Raw genomic sequence first — 17,500 nt, forward strand, 5'->3', positions numbered from 1 at the left:
ACTGACGTTTATAACAATATATAGTAATTATAATGTTTATAATAAAATAGATATTCATAGCACTAGTAAAAAATAAATTTTTTCCACCAATTCAAATCACATAAGGTCACAAGGTCTATAATTAACTCCTTTGTGGCTAAGTACTAGCAGAATCATCTATGTGCAGAGACATTTCACAAAAAAATTAAAAAATGAGCACAGCATTTTCCCCATCTTTTATTCATTTTCCCCGGTAGCATTGGGTTAACTCATTGGATCCAGTTGTGTCACAGCAGTCACATTACCAAAAATCCAAGCATTAGGCTTACGTGAGCAGCCGCTTTGCTGGGTGGCTGCTTATAGGCCAGGCGCACATGACCATATGTGCGGTGGCAAGACTCTGTGCCTATTTGCAAAACTATATACTCATTTTACACATAAGCATTTTTTGAATTTTAGCCATTTCCTAATGTCCATATTTACCATTTGTTTTGCATTATCCAGATGGTAAGTTTTATTTTTCTTTGCACAGACTCCAATTATATACGATCTAGTCTATAACTCGGTACAAGAAAAATAAAACTGTTACTTTTTTTTAAGGTAATATTCAATTTTCTGTAAAACAACCTGCGTTGCCCCTCACAGTGCCAGCAATACGATGCTGAGCATGGAAGTGGCATCCTCCATGGAGCTGGCACCCTTCCAGGCACCACCCACAGACATTTCATTCCACACTCATACATTGATGGGAAATCACCAAATGTGTAAAATAAACCTCCCAATAAGTTTGCCCTCGTGGCAAGTCTTTTCCATCACCTCAGCCTTCAGCCACAATGCTCACAATGGCAGGTTCATGTCACCTGGCCAACATCCAGATTTTCCTGTGATGGCACACTCAAACTACCTTCCCCTCGACCCAGATACTTATCTCAAATATCCCCCCCTCCCTCCCTTGCCTTTTCTTTTTTGGGGGGGGGGCTAAGGATCTCCCCTACCTTGGCCCTCAGCCATCAACTCATTTTGCATGGTCTTTTTTTCTTCCCCTTTCCTTTTCTTTATCTTCCCTAGACCTTCTGTCCATCATACACAGCCTCAGGAAGCCATGGGCTCAGTATTCCCTTGGTATATTGCCTAGACCTTAAGGGGTGGACCTTTTATCCTCCCACATATTTCAGGCCAACTATGACTAATAATTAAGATTTTTCGTCTCCATTTCCTACATCCTTCTCCCTTATTACAACTCTTCACAACCTTACTCCATACCAGTCCCTCTTCCTTCTGTCCTCACCCCTCTACACCCTCACCCACTTTTACAAACCTTTTGAGTACTCCGTTCAGCCCAGCCAAGTGGGATTGATTTTTTGAGATTCCCAAGAGCCCCTTACTCCAATAGTACCCTCCTCTTCCAATAATGCCTCCAAAAATAATTAGGCAAAGTTTACTTCCACAGCTGTCCTAATTACTCACACCTCATCAGAGTTACATTAGTCTGAAGCCCATGTACTATTTACTCTGGTTGACCTCACTGTAAAACGGTTTCTGCCCAAACCCACTCCTACCTTAACCCAATGCTGTCGGGTATCAGAAACCTCTGGGCTTCAGAAACTCTATTAATTTCTGGCAATGTCCAGCCACTGGGCATGGGAGTCTGCTACATGTAGCGGAACTTCCCACTCCACGTGCTCTAGCGCATCGCCAGGCATAGAGCCGTACCACAGACCACGCGGTTTGTTATGACAGCTGTACACATGACCCATCCGTAAGGGGTAATATATGTACTGGAACTGTTTCCCCGGCTGGTTGCCCTGTCTATGACAAAGATTTGTCAGACTGTAAAGACAACCTACTTGCCAGCAACATTGACTACAATACAGTATTGGTACAGTGCTGCACTATTTCCCCCAGCGGCTGCTGAAGTCCTACATCAATATTGCCAGGACTGCCTTGGGGGCCCAATGTAGGGCATCACCCTTACCTTGGACCTCAGCCCTTGCCTAAACTAATTTTGCATGGTCTTTTCTTCTCCCCCTTTCCTTTTCCTTCTCTTCTTCATCCCCTTCTGTCCACTTCCTAAGGTATTAGAGCCATGCTGAAACGATGAAAGGCTGGCTTTGTGTCAGTTATGAATGGCCTCTGGGAGCCATGGAAACAGTAGTCCCTTGGTTAATCGCGAACCTCACTCCTCCCAATGACTACAGGTTTATGTTTTGTCCCCTGTAGTTTTTTTTTTGTAAATTTTGTTACATACAGATGGCTCCACATGTGCTCAGCCAGTAAGGAGTCTGTCAGTAGGCCCTAGTGACCAACCCCTGATTTCCCCATTCCTTGATTTTTGGGAAAATGTGTTTTTCTTTCTAATACTGCTAATATTGACAATGTTATCATTGTTATTGATATTATGATTATAACATTATTAAAATATTTGTTATACAATAAAATAACACAAAGGAAATTCTCAAAAAAATCAAGGAAAAGGGTGAACAGGTGAGATAGGTAAGACTAATAACTGACTCCTTGGTGACTAAGTACTTGTAGAACCATCTATGTGTAAAGACAATAGATTGTAGTCTTACCATCCACGTCAATTGGGTCTCTCCAACTGATTGTCGTGTCTGTGACAAGGGCTGGTCAGACTGTGAAAATGACTTGCTCACATGCCTCGTTGACTATGATGCAGTGGCAGTCCAGTTCTACATTATTCCTCCGAGAGGCTAACATAAGTCCTATACACAAGACCCCTCATGAAGTTTATATTGGTGGAGTGTCCTCCCCTGTCCGACCATATCGACCTCTTCCTTGTCAATGTCTGAAATGTCACACTGTCACTCCACTGCCCGCTGCCCTCTATGTGCCCAAACTGGTCATGACCATTCAGATTGCTCTGCTTAGTAACGCAGGTGTGCCAATTGTGGTGGCTCCCATAAAGTATTTCATAGGAACTGCCCTACCTACGAGCTCAAATCTGAGGTAGCAGTTTTCAGATTCAAATTAGGCCTCACTATACATGAAGCCAGACAAGGAGCATGCCAACAAGGTTTTTCTCTTTCTGCCTACTCCCAAACTCTACTTCGCTCTGCTCCCCTCCCATCTTCTCAAGCAGTCTCAGCATCTCCCCCAGTATCTCTTCCCTCTGCCCTGAACCATCCTATCTCTCCTCCCTCTCTCAGATTCCTTTTCCAGTCTAAATCCAGATACTCCAATCTCTACCACTTCCCCAGTGCCTACCCCTCCTTCTCTACCTGTCACACCAGACAATCTAAACATTCCATTCTATCGTCTCCTACCACATCCTCTCTTACATCCACCTCTCCCTCTGCTCCTTGGATATCTACTCCCTCTTCTCCGCATAAAAAAAGCAAAATAAATGTGCTAGACATCTAAAGTCATGTAGCACTATAGGAAGGTATAGGAAAGGGTAGTGAAGGGTAATTGAGTCATTGGTTAGTTGCTGTACGTCATCTATCGAGATTAATATTGAAAAGGTTAAAGCTGGCCAAAGGAGTTGATGAGTGAATGAGTTAAGGTTGGGTTAGGTAAAGGGGCTAGATCAAGTGAAAGCTATGTATGCATCTGAGGAAGGAGAACAGGTTGTCAAAGCTGAAAGTGTGAGATAAAAGTCTCTTGAAGGCAGATAATGGATGGGTTATAAGAAAGGATATGACAAATGTCAGGTCTGTGAGAACAAACCGTGAATATTCTAATGTAGGAGAGCTATACTTTAGTTGATATCTATGAGTGATAATGGTTATAGTCTGTGTTGGAGAATTCAAAGGGGAAGGAGCTAGGAGGTGAGATAAGGAATGAGAGGGGGGGAGGTGGTGGTGGTGTATCAGGAGGTGGAGGATCTGGGGAAGAGCATAGTTGTGGAATTTAAGGGTGGATAAGTGGTTTGGGTTTCACTTTGGGACTTGAAGTAGATAGTTTTGAATATCTTCAAAAGTTTCTGTTGGTTGGAGAGTTTTGTGAAACAATGGTTTTCTTATGAGGGGGGGAAGAGGAGACTGGTGTCTGAAGAGTAGAGACAAGGCAAAGGCAGGTGGAGGTGAGTTGTGTGGTAGGAGAAGGGGTGGAACATTTAGTCTGTCTGCTTCGGGTAGTGAGGGAGTAGAGATTGGAGTGTCTGTATTTAGAATGGCAATAGAATTTAACAGGGGAGGTTAGGAGGTAGAAGTGGGGAAGTAAGATGTAGGAGGAATAGGTATTGGGGAGGGTATAGGGACATCTTGGGAGGGAGGGGGAGGGGCAGAGCAAGAGACATTCCTGGAGTAGGGAGTAAGAGAAAAACCTTGTCAACGTGCTTCCTGTCTGGCTTCACATAGAGTGAGTCCAGGTCTGAATCTGAGAGTTGCCCCCACAGACTCAAATTTGTAGGTGGGACAGCCCCTATAAAATTCATTATTAGGGCCGCCACAGTTGGCACATGTGCAGAGCAGTTTGATCGAGTATGGCCAGGTTGGGCACATAGAGGGCATCTGGCTGTGGAACGGCAATGTTTGGCAGGATGTCCTAAATGCCAACAATATTGGCACTGATGGGGAAGTGGTTGATATGGTCGGACAGGGAGGGATTCTTCACCAACGTAAACATTATAGGGAAGGTCATGTCTACGGAAAGTAATTTTGGCAATGTTAGTGGGAATGGAGTAGCACTGTACTGATATCATATCATAGTCTGTGAGGCAGGCTAGTAAGTTTTCTTCACAGTCTGACCAATTTTTGTTATAGATAGGGACAGTTCCGGTGCAAGTATTAAGGGGTGGATGAGGTTTTGCGGGAATGGATTTACCAGAGAGATCAGTTAGAGTTGGTAATGCTATAGCTTGCATTTCAGATGTTACTGTGACGAGACAGGAACAATTAGGTCGGCTGTGGAAAGAAACTTTGCCTACTTGGTTTTGGAGACATTGCTGGAAGAGAAGTGTTGTCAGAGTAGGGAGCTGTAGGAGGTGTCCCGTCTGGCTAGGCTAAATAGGGTATTTAAGATATTTGTAAAGATGGGGGCATGTGGAAGAGGGAGTAGTGTTGAGGGGGGTATTATGGAGAAGTGGACAATAAAGCTGTAAAGTAGTAATAAGGAAGGATGGGATAGTTGATGAAGAAGGTTGTGGGAGTAGAGGTGATGAAGTTTAGCCTGTTGGGAGAGTAGGAATGTCACCTGGAGATTGAGTGTTGATTTGGGTGGACAATATACTAGTAGGCATTGAGGAGGGGGGTAGTAGTTACAGTGTTCAGAGCCTTGGTCAAAGGAGAGCCTGGGGTTGGGGAATCGGCAGAGTTTGAATTGGTAGGACTATTTGACGAAGGGGCAAGCCTCATTGCCCCTAATAAAGGTGTAACATCTTCACTAATGGCAATGGTAAGCCTGGAGTATGTTGAGGAGAGAAATAGTCCACCCCTCAGGGTCCCCTTGAGAGGTAAGGGCTAGACAACTAAAATGGGAATACCGTGCCCATGGCTCCCTCAGGCTGTTCAGGACTGGCACAAAGTTAGCTTTTCATCCTTTCAGCACGGCTCTCACACCTTAAGAAGTGGATAGTAGAAGCGGTTGGGGAAGGGACGGAAATGAAAAAGCAGGAGGGGAAAAAAGACCATGCAAAATTAGTTGAGTCAAGGGCTGAGTCCCAAGGGAAGGGAGTTCCCCAGTACTGGGGCCCACTCTTCACCTCCTAACAACAACAGGCAAGGGATTGGGGGGTCCACATAAAAAACCTTGAAACTCTTGAAGACATCCAAAACTTCCTAAACATGACCAAAAGAATGCTCCACTTCCTCATTCACCCTCTAATCCTTCTATTCCTATTTGCTTTACATTCAAAGTATTTGCCGATATCCATCCTCCTCCTCCTCAAGTTCCCCCTACCCCTCTTCCTCCCACTCAATCAAAAAACACCCCATCCTCTTCTCCTCCATTTGCATCACCATTCCCTCCCCATTATCCTTATCACTCTGACCTAGATGTTCAAATGACTCCCTTATATCACAACAATGTCCTTCTCCGGAGATCCCTCCCCTCCTGACATTCTTCCCGATACTTCATCACCTTCCCCTGTTGCCTTATCTCATCTTCTGGATTCTTCTCCTCCTTCTACAAGTAGAAGTAGAAGATTGTTTCATAATAGCTATTTTGTATTTTTCCTCATATAGTGTTACTTTCCCTTCCATTTGATCTGATCATGCTATACCTATAACCCCATCCCATTTTACAAATCTCCACCATACTTCATCTGCTCCCCCTCTATACCCTTTTAACTACTATTCTTATCCTCTACAACCTTTGACATCTAAAATCTTATGCCTTTTTGCCACAATACTTTATCATAATGCTATATGACCTTTGATGTCTAGCACATAAATTTCTTCTAACCAATAACCATTAACCTACTCCAATACCAAATTTCACTCCACTCCTCTCTCCGTGTCTTTACATCTTCCCAACCTTCCCACCTCCTACTTCCCCCATCTCCCAGTCAAATCCTTATTCCATTCTAAATCCAGATAATAAAATATCCACAACTCCCCCTTCATGCTCACCTTGATCTACCCACCACTGCAGTTTACACTTAGCCCAAGGAACCTTCCACTCATCTCCGGTTGAGAACCCATTTGTTGAATCAGGCATTAGTTCTTCACTCTCTCTGAAGCTATGCACATTTTCATTAATTTTCTCTCTTTAAACTAACTGTTCTTCAGATTCTTCTTCCTACCTTTACCTCCTCTCCATGCCTACCTACTCATTTCTCTGTCTGTATAGATACACTTCTTTCCTATTCCCCTTTCCTCAACTCCAAACCCTACTTTTTTCTACCCATAAATAACTGCCTTGGCTTATACCTTCCTCCCATATTTGTTCCTCCAATAACATCTCTTCTGTTTTCCCTGGTACACCAAAATCAGACACCCCCCTCCCTTTCTGTCTTTCTCACTCTTATTCTCAACCCACTCCTCCAGTACTCACATTTATACAGATGGTTCCAAATCCCCCACCGGCACTGGTCTTGCTGTAATCTTTCCTTCCCATACTTTCCTCATCTTCACAATTTTTACCAACTCCAAAAACTGCAAGATACAGGACCAACTATTCCATCTAGCCATACAACACAAAACTCAGTTTTTGCTGGATACCCAGCCACATTGGGATCTTTGGCAATGAACAGGCAAAATATATTAACACACTCTACTGCTTTGTCCACATCCCACCAACCCAGATTTTCACATAAACCAGCCTCTGACTACTACCCTCACTTCAAAACTTTCCTCTTTTATGCTCCTCATGCAATGTTCCTTTTTCAATCCCACATATACTATCCTGTCCCTGCTTTACGAGTAACCTGTACCTCGGCTTTTCCTCACTTCCCTTAGTCCCCAATCTGTTGAACATCCTCTCCCAATCCCCTCCTTTTCTTTTGACAACTTATGCTCCTTCATCAGACATATAAATATCCTTCATTTGATCTAATTGCCCTGCTTCCTTAACTTCCCATTCTAACCTTTCCTTGATTTTTAAATGGGGACTGCCACCATCAAATCTGGGTCCTCTTAATATGAGACTTAGATTTTCTTACTTTGTTTTTCTGGTTGGTATTATCAAAAATTTGTTGTCTTGAGTTTGGTTTCAATTGGCAAATAAATAACTGAAATAAAGAATACATTCCTCTTTTTGTTTTGTGCACCATGTTGTTGGCTAATTGCTCCCATAATGAATTGATGAAAATTAAAGAAAAAAATTCAGTGGTTTCCCTCATTTATTATCTAGAAGTTGTACCTATGATTTTTTTTATATTCCTTTTACTAGTTCCAATATTAGTTTAAATTTTCAAGAAAAATTATATTATCCAAATTATATACAAAACTAAAAACTTCATCAGTACCAAAAATAGTATACTCTATAAAATGTAACATAAATGAAAAAAAATTTAATAAGTATTTACAAAATTAGAAGCCAATAAAAAAGATGCTGATGATTCTATGAACACATGATTTCAATGTAATTTTACCATAAAAATTCGTAAAATTATTTCATTATATGTGCCTACCAACATAGTGATGTTGCTTACCCCCTGTATGCATGGGGGGGTAACAAAAAAGGCCACTTTGTTTTTATTTTTATTATTTCCCTAACAAATTCCATAAAAATCTAAGGCAGTGTTGCCTTTTTTTTTTTTTTTTTTTTTTTTTAACATATTTGACTAAAAAATACAGTGACAGTCCCCTTAACCCCTCCGACACAGGTGGCAAGAATACATGCCATACCCACTGTAATATAATTTCATTTATTGTATTTACACATAGATGATTCTACAAACGCTAAAGTCACCAGGGAGTCAGATATTAGTCCTACCCAGCTCACCTGTTTACCCTTTTCCCTGATTTTTGTAGTTTCTTTTGTATTATTTCATTGTTTTTAAAATTACCAAGATTTTTAGAACACTTTAATAATCTAAATATTAATAAGAATAACAGTATTGATATCAATAGCATTAGAAAGAAGTACACATTTTCCCACAATTCCAAGGAGCAGTCACTATGGCTTACTGATAGACTCCTTGCTGGCTAAGCACATGTAAATCTGTAGTGGCTGGGTTAACCCATTTTATATGGTGATATCAGTTTCAGTGTTATGAAGCACCAGTGGAATATACTGTGATGCCAACGTTGGCATCATTTTATTTTAGTTGCTGCTGAGTGGTCCCCATACTCTGTTCTGGCTCTTATTTCTTAGACTCCGTATATTGCCCAAGAAACTCTATAGCTCCATCCACTATCCCTCTTCCCACCAATCACGTAAATCAACTGGACTACGTCCATCCTCTACCCAAAATGAGAGACTATCATTGGCAGAGTCTACATCACAGTTTCCTCTGTGGTCCTACCCTTATCCAGGAGAAGGAGAGAGAGTTTACTATGAAATGAACTTTAGGCTTCATCGAATCTCTCCTTTCAACTTGAGTGAGAGCGAGTGCATGAGCATTAGATAAGAGAGATTCAGGGTGACACATTCAAAGTTACCATGAGTAATGCAAATCTTTTAAACCATGTGGAGCAAAATTGTTAAACTACACCCCATCTCTACCCTTTTCACTACCTTAATACCCTCTAATATTGTTCAGCCTCTAACATTATCCTAATCTTTAACTCATTCCTAACTCTTTTCAATAATATACTTTACCATAGAGCAAAATGGCTTTGATGTCTAGCACACTCATTTGTTTTAACCAGTAACCATTATCCCAAATATCATTGCTATTATTCAGATTCTACTTAAAAACAAAACTTTAGCTTCATACATTTATTCAAGATTATTCATGATTGCCAGTATTCAAACCTATGTCATTATAAATTGGAGGACATTATAAACATAAAAATATATTGCATCACATGACTTACACATCTATTGTTATCTTTTTTGACATCATTATCTACTTTGGGAGATAGTAATTTACATCCAATTATTTATTTATTTTAATGGGACAGGTTTCCTCAAAAAGGAGTATCATTAATGGAAATGCTTTTATACTGTAATTTTTTTTTACACATTCACAATCCACAGTAAAGCACACACTAAACATTTTGAATCTCTCACCTTTGCAGCAATATAATTGATAGTTTTACAGATGTGAACAAATACTAAACACATTCAACTATAAATTCATTTAAAAATAATGATGACAATAAATAATCATAATGATAGTATTAAAAAATAAAAACCCACAATTCATTTCTTGTGGGTATACTAGGAAAACACCTCTACTGACAAAGCATGAGTTACTCTCACCCTCCAGGGACAAAAAAACTTTTAAAAAACCTGAGACTAATTGTGACAAAAAAAAAATAAAAAAAAATAATCCAAGGGTTCAGAGTTCATTAACAGGACATGCTACACAGGATGGCTTCCTTCTTTAGCATTACAAGAAGACGAGTGTCTCTCAAATGAATTCTAATGGGTGAACTAGGACTCTCAAAAAGTAGTAATGAAAAAAAATATGAAAAAATGTACATATATTGTTATGTTCGATAAGATTTCCTGATGATATTATCAACTTGTAACATTATCTTTATCAACATTATCACTTATGATGCCAAAGAAGAATTAATACAGTTCTTTTCAAGTGGCATACACAATAGCTTGCACAGAGGTTTATAACCAGGTTTATTTTGTTTTGTTTTGTTTTTTTCTATGTAAGCTAAATGAAAGAGATGTACTTCAAAAGTTCTATTTTCTTAAATTTTGAGAGAAAATTATTTGCACAAGTTTTTTCCATCACTGAACATGGTAAGCTTGACAAGCTGTAGCAGTCTGATAATATTCCATGTCACATCACCACAATATGTATTAAAATCATTCACTACAATGTGCCACATACAATGGCCTGCACATGGTTCATTGCTGTCCACTGTCACTATAAATAATATTCCTTAATTATATTTGCTTCTTAGCTTACGCAATCCTAGCTTCTTGTTGGCTGTTCAGTCACTATGTCCCTTTTCGCCACTTTTCTGCATGAGTGTATTCCGTCATGGGCTTGCCGCCAATGCCACAAGTGCCAATACCAACTCTTCCATTTGCTGCATCCGGAGTGGCAAATATCGACTTTTTGGTGACTCCCTTCAATTTTTTTGTCTGAAAATAAATATAAATTAATACCAGAATTATCCTATTATTCCTTACTGTACCTTGCCTTATTACCTATGACATTGTAAACAGAAGTCTTGTCTAATTTCAACATTAACCCATTCGATCCAGGTAACACAAACATCACATCATGAAAAATTTAGATGAGGACCAGGTGACATAAATATGCCATCATGAAAAAATTTGGTTGAAGGCTAGGATGAGAGGATTATGTCCTCATAAGAATTTTGGTTGAAGGCCAGGGTAATGATAATAACATTACACGAGTGCACAAGGCTCTTGGTAGTGACTGGTCTCAGAAGGCATTTAGGAAGGGCCTCTTGCATTATTTCCATTGATAATTGAGTATGGAATGTATGACCAGTGAGTAATGACTGGAAGAGCACTGGCTCCAGGGAGGACACTATTTCCATGCTCAGGATCATATTCCCGCCTGCTGTGATGAGCAATGCGTGGTGTATTACAGAAAATTGAATATTACAATAAAAAAAAATACTTAAACAAAATGTTATTTATTGTTATTGTTATTACACAGAGTTATAGACTACCTATAGAGACGAAATGGAGTCTGTGCATGAAATACAGTCTATTACTATCTCGATACAGCATATTAACCCCTTCCTGACAGATCATGCCCTGAGGCGTCAAAACAAACCGCTCGATCTGTGGCGTGCGCTTGAGCTGGTGATTCGGCTTGATGTACCAAACTCCCACGCTCAAAGTCGGCATGTTGCCACTGATCTCCAGAACGTAGAGTTTTTTTTTTGTTTTTGTTTTCTTCACCCAACATCAAGGGGTTAAATGACAGATATAGACCTTGTGAAATAGCAAAAAATGCTAATAACATTGCTAATAACATTGCAAAGGGTAGACAGAGTCTTGACACCATACACAAATGTTCTTGTGGTCCAGGCCTTCAAGCCACATATCCAGGAGAGTCATCACTCAAGAACCTAATGCCTGGATTTTGAGCCACTGTGGGCAGTAAGTCACCTAGATCAAATGGATTAAAGAGAAAGTCATCAACACAAAATGTTAACTCGGGTACAGACATCTTTATCATAATCACTATTTTTTTTAATTGATTTTTTTCCCAGCTATAAATGTTTCTCCCTTTCTTTCTTATCTTTCTCCACTTAATAAAGCTTAAGCTTAAAAATGCTTCTAAGGACACAATGTAGTTCAGTATACATCCTCTATCCAATGAGTCAACAGCTGTAAAATCCTTACAGGCCTGACCTCAAACTAGAAACCTTTGGTACTTGCTTTGTGACCAAGGGCTGTAATTAACCCTTTCGATCCGGGTGACATGTCATGAAAAAATCTGGCTTGAGGGGTGGGTGACGTGAACATGCCGTCACAGGAAATTCTGGCTGCAGGCCAGGTGACATGAACTTGCCATTGTAAGCGTCTCTGCTGAAGGTCAGGGTGACAGGAAAGACCTTGCACGAGTACACAAACCTCTTGAGAGATTGATTAGAGTCATTTGTTGATTTTGAGTGTGGAATGTGATGTCCATGAGCCATGACTAGAAGAGCACTGGCTCCATTGAGGACGCCATTTCCATGCTCAGCATTATAATCCTGGCACCTTGACTGGCAACACAATATTCAGAAAATTGAATATTACAAAGAAAAAAAATTTAATGACACAAATAACCGTGTTTAACCCCTTCCCGACGGGTCACACCTATAGGCGTCATAACAAACCGCTCGAAATGTGGCGTGTGGCTGTCCGCCGCCACGACGCGCCAAAGCGCAACGAGGCAGTGATTCAGCTTGATGTACCGAACTCACGCGCTCAAAGTCGGCGCGTTGCCGTAGTTCGCCAGAGCGTAGAGTTTTTTTTTTTTTTTAGTTTTCTACACCCTGTCACCAATAGGTAAAAAAAAAAAAAAAATTTGCACTGAGTTGTAGACTATCTAGGGAGATGATATGGAAAGAAAGAAAACAGTCAATTACCATCTGGATAATGCAAATAAAAAGGAAAATATAGACATTGGAAAATGGCAAAAAAGCTAAAAATGCTTGTGTGTAAGAAGGGGAAATAACATTGCAAATAGGAAGCATAGAGTCTAGTCACTACACACACTTTTGTGTGCGCCCGGCCTACATGCTGTTCATGTAAGCCTAATGCCTGGATTTTTGGTCAGTGATTGCCATGACACAATTGGATCCAATGGGTTAAGATTATGGGTGTGGAATTGCCTAACAGAAGTTAACTGAAAGGAGCACTTATTGTGTCATGAGCAAAATATCATTTGGCATCCTACCAAATCCCCATATAGACTCCCCCCCCAAAAAAAAGGAAGAAGATAGGTTTAACATCTATAGCATTGCAAATGTATCAATGAATAACATCTACAAATTGTACTTTTAGACGGTAAATAGTAAATAGACCAATGTAATCTTATATACTTATTCTCTGATATTAATTCTATTACCAAGCTGCACCTTTTGATATGTTTTTCTGTTTCAGTTACTGTACTGAACTGACACATAGCACTAGGTAAATCAAATTTATTGACCTACCCACTTTTAACTGAATAACAAAAAACCTTATCAAACATCTCAAATTGTTTGTCACCTTGCCCTCACACACTACCACTGACCATTCTTGTCCAATATTCTGTGGGACAACCAATCAATTTTTTCCTGACTCCCTCATCAACGCATTTTAACAACACAAATTATCCTTGGCTTACCCCTCTAACTTTGGTTGAAAATGCTTGCCACTTGGCCTTATCTGCCTCATGTGCCTCCTCTATCATTTTTTGACGATCATGCTTCTTCTGCTTCCTCTTTTTAGCCTGCTGACGCTGGGCTTCCATCAGCTTTCTTCTGTGAATGTGTTTAATTTTTTGTTATAAGTGAATTTCACATTTGGAGACAGTGTACTAAAGTGAGGGGATGCTATATTTTTCTAATACCCAAAAGAAAATCATTTAAATTTTTTATTCCAATAGATTTGGAAAGTGAGCATTAATAAAGCAGATTCAAAATCACAAGAAAACTATAAAAAAACAATAAGTATTTATATTCAGAAATGAATGCTGCTCCTCACTTCACATTATCATCAAAGTTACATGCCACAATGTGACTTCATACTTATTCTTATCTAGTTCTGCTGAGGCACCAGGCTTGTGTTGACCTCTGCTCTCCCCTGGGATTCTTTCCTTCAGTAATGATAGCTTAGTTACATCTGAATTTCCATAGCCCTCGAAACTGACAGCTACAAGGCCATCATCTGTTATGGCATCAATAACTGCATCGTACCTGCAATACAAACAATTATAAATAAACATTTCTAGATTACATTAATAATTATTTAAACATATAGTATATTCACAACTTTCCAATTAATTTCTCTTTTCCAAACTTCTGGTAAAACAAGGCTAATGCATCCTAGAAAACACTACTACTACTTGTACTGATATAACCATTATTTCTTTTCCCTAAATTCCCTACATTTTGCTAGTTACTTTACCCCTAAGAGTAAACATTACACCTAAACTTACCACTGGGAGTCTTCTGACCAGACAGCCAGGCACTTATCCCCAACCTTCCATGCTTTGACAGTTCCTGAGGTAGTGACAGGTTCTTCCGTACTCTGCCCTGCATTTGTTGTTGCAGAGTTGGCTGTAAGTTAAAGATATACCATATTATTTGTTTCCTATGAGAAGTACCATGTACATGAATTTTTATCTAGTACTGAAAAAATGCTCAAACAAAACTTTGCCAAAAGCCTATGCAGTTAAAAAGTAGTAGTTATATGGGGAAATGCCCTTACCTTGCGCATCAATTAGATTTCTGGTGAGTGTGATAACCTCCTGCAAGTCTCCTTTGAGTTTCAGCAGCTCCGCATTGTTTGAGTCTGAGGTCAACGCTGCCTCGACCTAGAATTTAAGTAAAAATTCAAATAAATATTCCCTAATATAATATATACCATAGAAACAGTATTTCTGGAAAATCTTGTGGTAGTTTTCTTTATGGGTGGAGCAAAGGCTGGTAATCCTGAGATGAATTAGAAATTACCAGTTTTCAAGTTTAAGCATTTGCTGTAACGCTGTAATCTGATATGATTCAAGTGAAATGCCGGTACAGGTATAAGTGTCATCCATCGCATTAAAAACGTTTTTTAATATTTCTTGAAAAAAAGAGAGCATGAAACCAGAATGTATTGTAATGATGGATATTTATTGTCCTTTCCCAAAATCCGTGGCATTTGCTGCATAAGCAAAATCCAGATCCTTTTTTTTTATTATTATTGAATTTCTGGCTACATTTGGTTGGTAGATATGAAAAGGAGTCCACTGACTCCAAATCTGATGGGTCTACAGATGCAGATACGTTCTAGTGAATTATATATCCAATTGTTATCTATAAACACTCTAGCCATATAATCCCTAGTAAGGGCTCCACCCACTGGCGCCCATGGTCATTAACAATACATCCTAACCATATATTCAACCTAACTGCCTCCCTCTGGACCCCTATGTCATTCATAATATATACTCTAGCCATATAATCCCTAGCCAGGGTGCTCTGCCCCCTGGGCCTCCCCAGTAAACAACAGAACATACAGTTTCACTGCAGCTAACACAAACTCAACATTTTTCTTAGGACGAATTACAGAATACCTTTGCTCCTACATATAATTTGCTCATTGAAAACCACATACCTTTGTATAGTAAAAATAATGAACTTTTCTTAGATTTTGTCAACTGCCTGAAATGTTTAGTATCTTTTTTTTTTTTTTTTTTTTTTTGACCTATGGGAAACTTGATGGCCTTAGATATCTGGAATCAATGCAGTGCTGTAAATGAAACATTCTCTGCAGCACTTACCAAGGACTAAGGTCTCTGTCTTTAATGTTATTAATATTTTAATATCTTAATAATAATAATATCAATAAGAATAATAACAGTATATTATATTAATAACATTAGAGAGAAAAACACATTTTTCCAAAAAATCAAGGAATTGGGAAATCAGGCACAGTCACTATGTGATACTTTTATCTTTGCAATGTAAACATGTTGAGTGACAATAAAAGATTGGTCAATTTTCTGTTTTCTTATGTATAGGACCTTTGCAAGGCATTTGCACAAATAGGTAACTTCACATATATTCCCATAAGAACGTTATCCTGGTTTGTACGATTCTATCATATCAGATCAGGTTTCCCCCTCAATTCCACAACTACTTCTGACTGCATATTATCCCAAAATATATTTGAAAAAAAAATTGGAAATTGCAAAATTGGTATTTGTTACCAAGAGCAACACACCCTCACGAGACTAAGTCCCAAAACCAGAGTTTCAAGCAAACCCGAAAATCCAAACCTAATCTTTCCTACCTTACCTTCTATTTATTTCCTAGAAAGGGGAGCAAGCCACCCCCCCCCCCCTTTATTAGCAGTTCTTGCCATCTTACTGAAAATGTGATATAGAGAACTCTGGCTATGTAAGGGTGTTGTGGACTTAGTCTCTGAGCAGTGATATGCAGAGGAAATGGAGTTGGAGGTAGTGGCAAAGTTTGGGTAATAAAACTCATGTGAAGTGATAGAAGGGTACAAACCAAGACAGTTCTTCTAATGCAATATATGTGCAAATGCTTCCCAAAAGTGCTATGTGTAAAGATCGCCCAATTTAAGCTGGGTCACTCGTCTGTTTACATTGTGAGGATGAATTCTACACTGACCGCATAACCCATTACTGTGATATGTCAAGTATTTCATGTATTACTACACATTCATCAAAAGGATATTTTGGTAATTATCAGTGTCTGCTTTTCCCCATTTGTGCTTTTAATGTGTTCTTTTAATGTTGTTATACTTCCTCAGCATCCACTTTTCCATGACAAGGTCTTTTGAAAGCTTTGGAATACCAATCTTTGATAAACACTCGTAAGAAATATTTTGTTTTCAGTGTTATGACAATTCTGGATTATTCTTAAGCCTATATATTGGCAATGAAGAAGGAATATACAGTAGCAAGCATCCCAGTTTGATATCTGAGCTTATTAAGAGTCTCAAATGTCAACAAGAGTGATTACAATTTCAGACAATCAACAGAACATAAAAAAAGGATGATCTTGCTGTATAAAGGTATGTGGTTTTCACCAAGCAAATTATCAGGATCATATATCATATCAACCGCATATTGTGTAAATGGAACACCACAGGGGGTCCTGGGGGCAGAGACCCCTGTCTAGGAATATATATTATTAAGGGGGTCCAGAGGACATAGCCCTGACTAGGCGCATATACTATCGTGGGAGTCCAGGGGGGAGAGCCCTTTGGCTAGGGAATATATATAGGCCACAGTGTTTGGTTATCTTGGATGCTCAGTTAGGATATTTTGTCCAATGACAACAGGGGTCCAGGGGCACACAAGGGGCTTAAAGTGGCATTACAGACATATATTTTATCAAAAGATTGGTTGGATGCCCGTAGTTTTTCAAAAGCTGTCACATTGGCCCACAGGCTTTCAAAGATGGTGGAAGTGTCTGTATAGTTTCAGCATTTTCCTTTTTTCCTTTTTTTCTGTATACATTCAGTTTCAGCCTGTTTTATCCCATTCTTTCCTTGATATACTTCAGTTTCAAAAGGAAGACACTATTAGGTCAATATGTAGAAGATGGTAGTGGGTTACTTTCGAAACAATTTTGATATTTTTCTGCATGAAATCCACTGCTTTCAATGATTCTAGGCATTATTCCTTGTGCAAATGAATCATTGAGGAGATAGGATCACCTTCTCCATCAACAATCTTGATTTGATAGGGCATGAAGTATATCAGGGAAATTATGGGGGTAAAACTGGACCCCCATGGTTGTTAAACAAAACGTCCTAACCCAACATCCAACCTAATTTGACACCATGGTATATA

General features: G+C 39.3%; 1 protein-coding gene across 1 annotated transcript in view; it reads right to left on the minus strand.

Annotated features, from left to right (window-relative positions):
- Window positions 1-9,249: 9,249 nt before the first annotated feature.
- The window catches only part of LOC125041763 (survival of motor neuron-related-splicing factor 30-like), a 9,239-nt gene continuing 988 nt past the window's right edge, over window positions 9,250-17,500 (minus strand). Inside the window, exons 2-6 of the mRNA XM_047637024.1 lie at window positions 14,398-14,503; window positions 14,126-14,246; window positions 13,716-13,883; window positions 13,313-13,448; window positions 9,250-10,596 (exon numbers count right to left, since the gene is read on the minus strand). Coding sequence (XP_047492980.1) covers window positions 10,450-10,596; window positions 13,313-13,448; window positions 13,716-13,883; window positions 14,126-14,246; window positions 14,398-14,503 — 678 coding nt within the window. The 3' untranslated portion in view covers window positions 9,250-10,449. The remainder of the gene's footprint in view (window positions 10,597-13,312; window positions 13,449-13,715; window positions 13,884-14,125; window positions 14,247-14,397; window positions 14,504-17,500) is intronic.

Source organism: Penaeus chinensis, chromosome 31, assembly GCF_019202785.1.
Source record: "Penaeus chinensis breed Huanghai No. 1 chromosome 31, ASM1920278v2, whole genome shotgun sequence".
Lineage (NCBI taxonomy): Eukaryota > Metazoa > Arthropoda > Malacostraca > Decapoda > Penaeidae > Penaeus > Penaeus chinensis.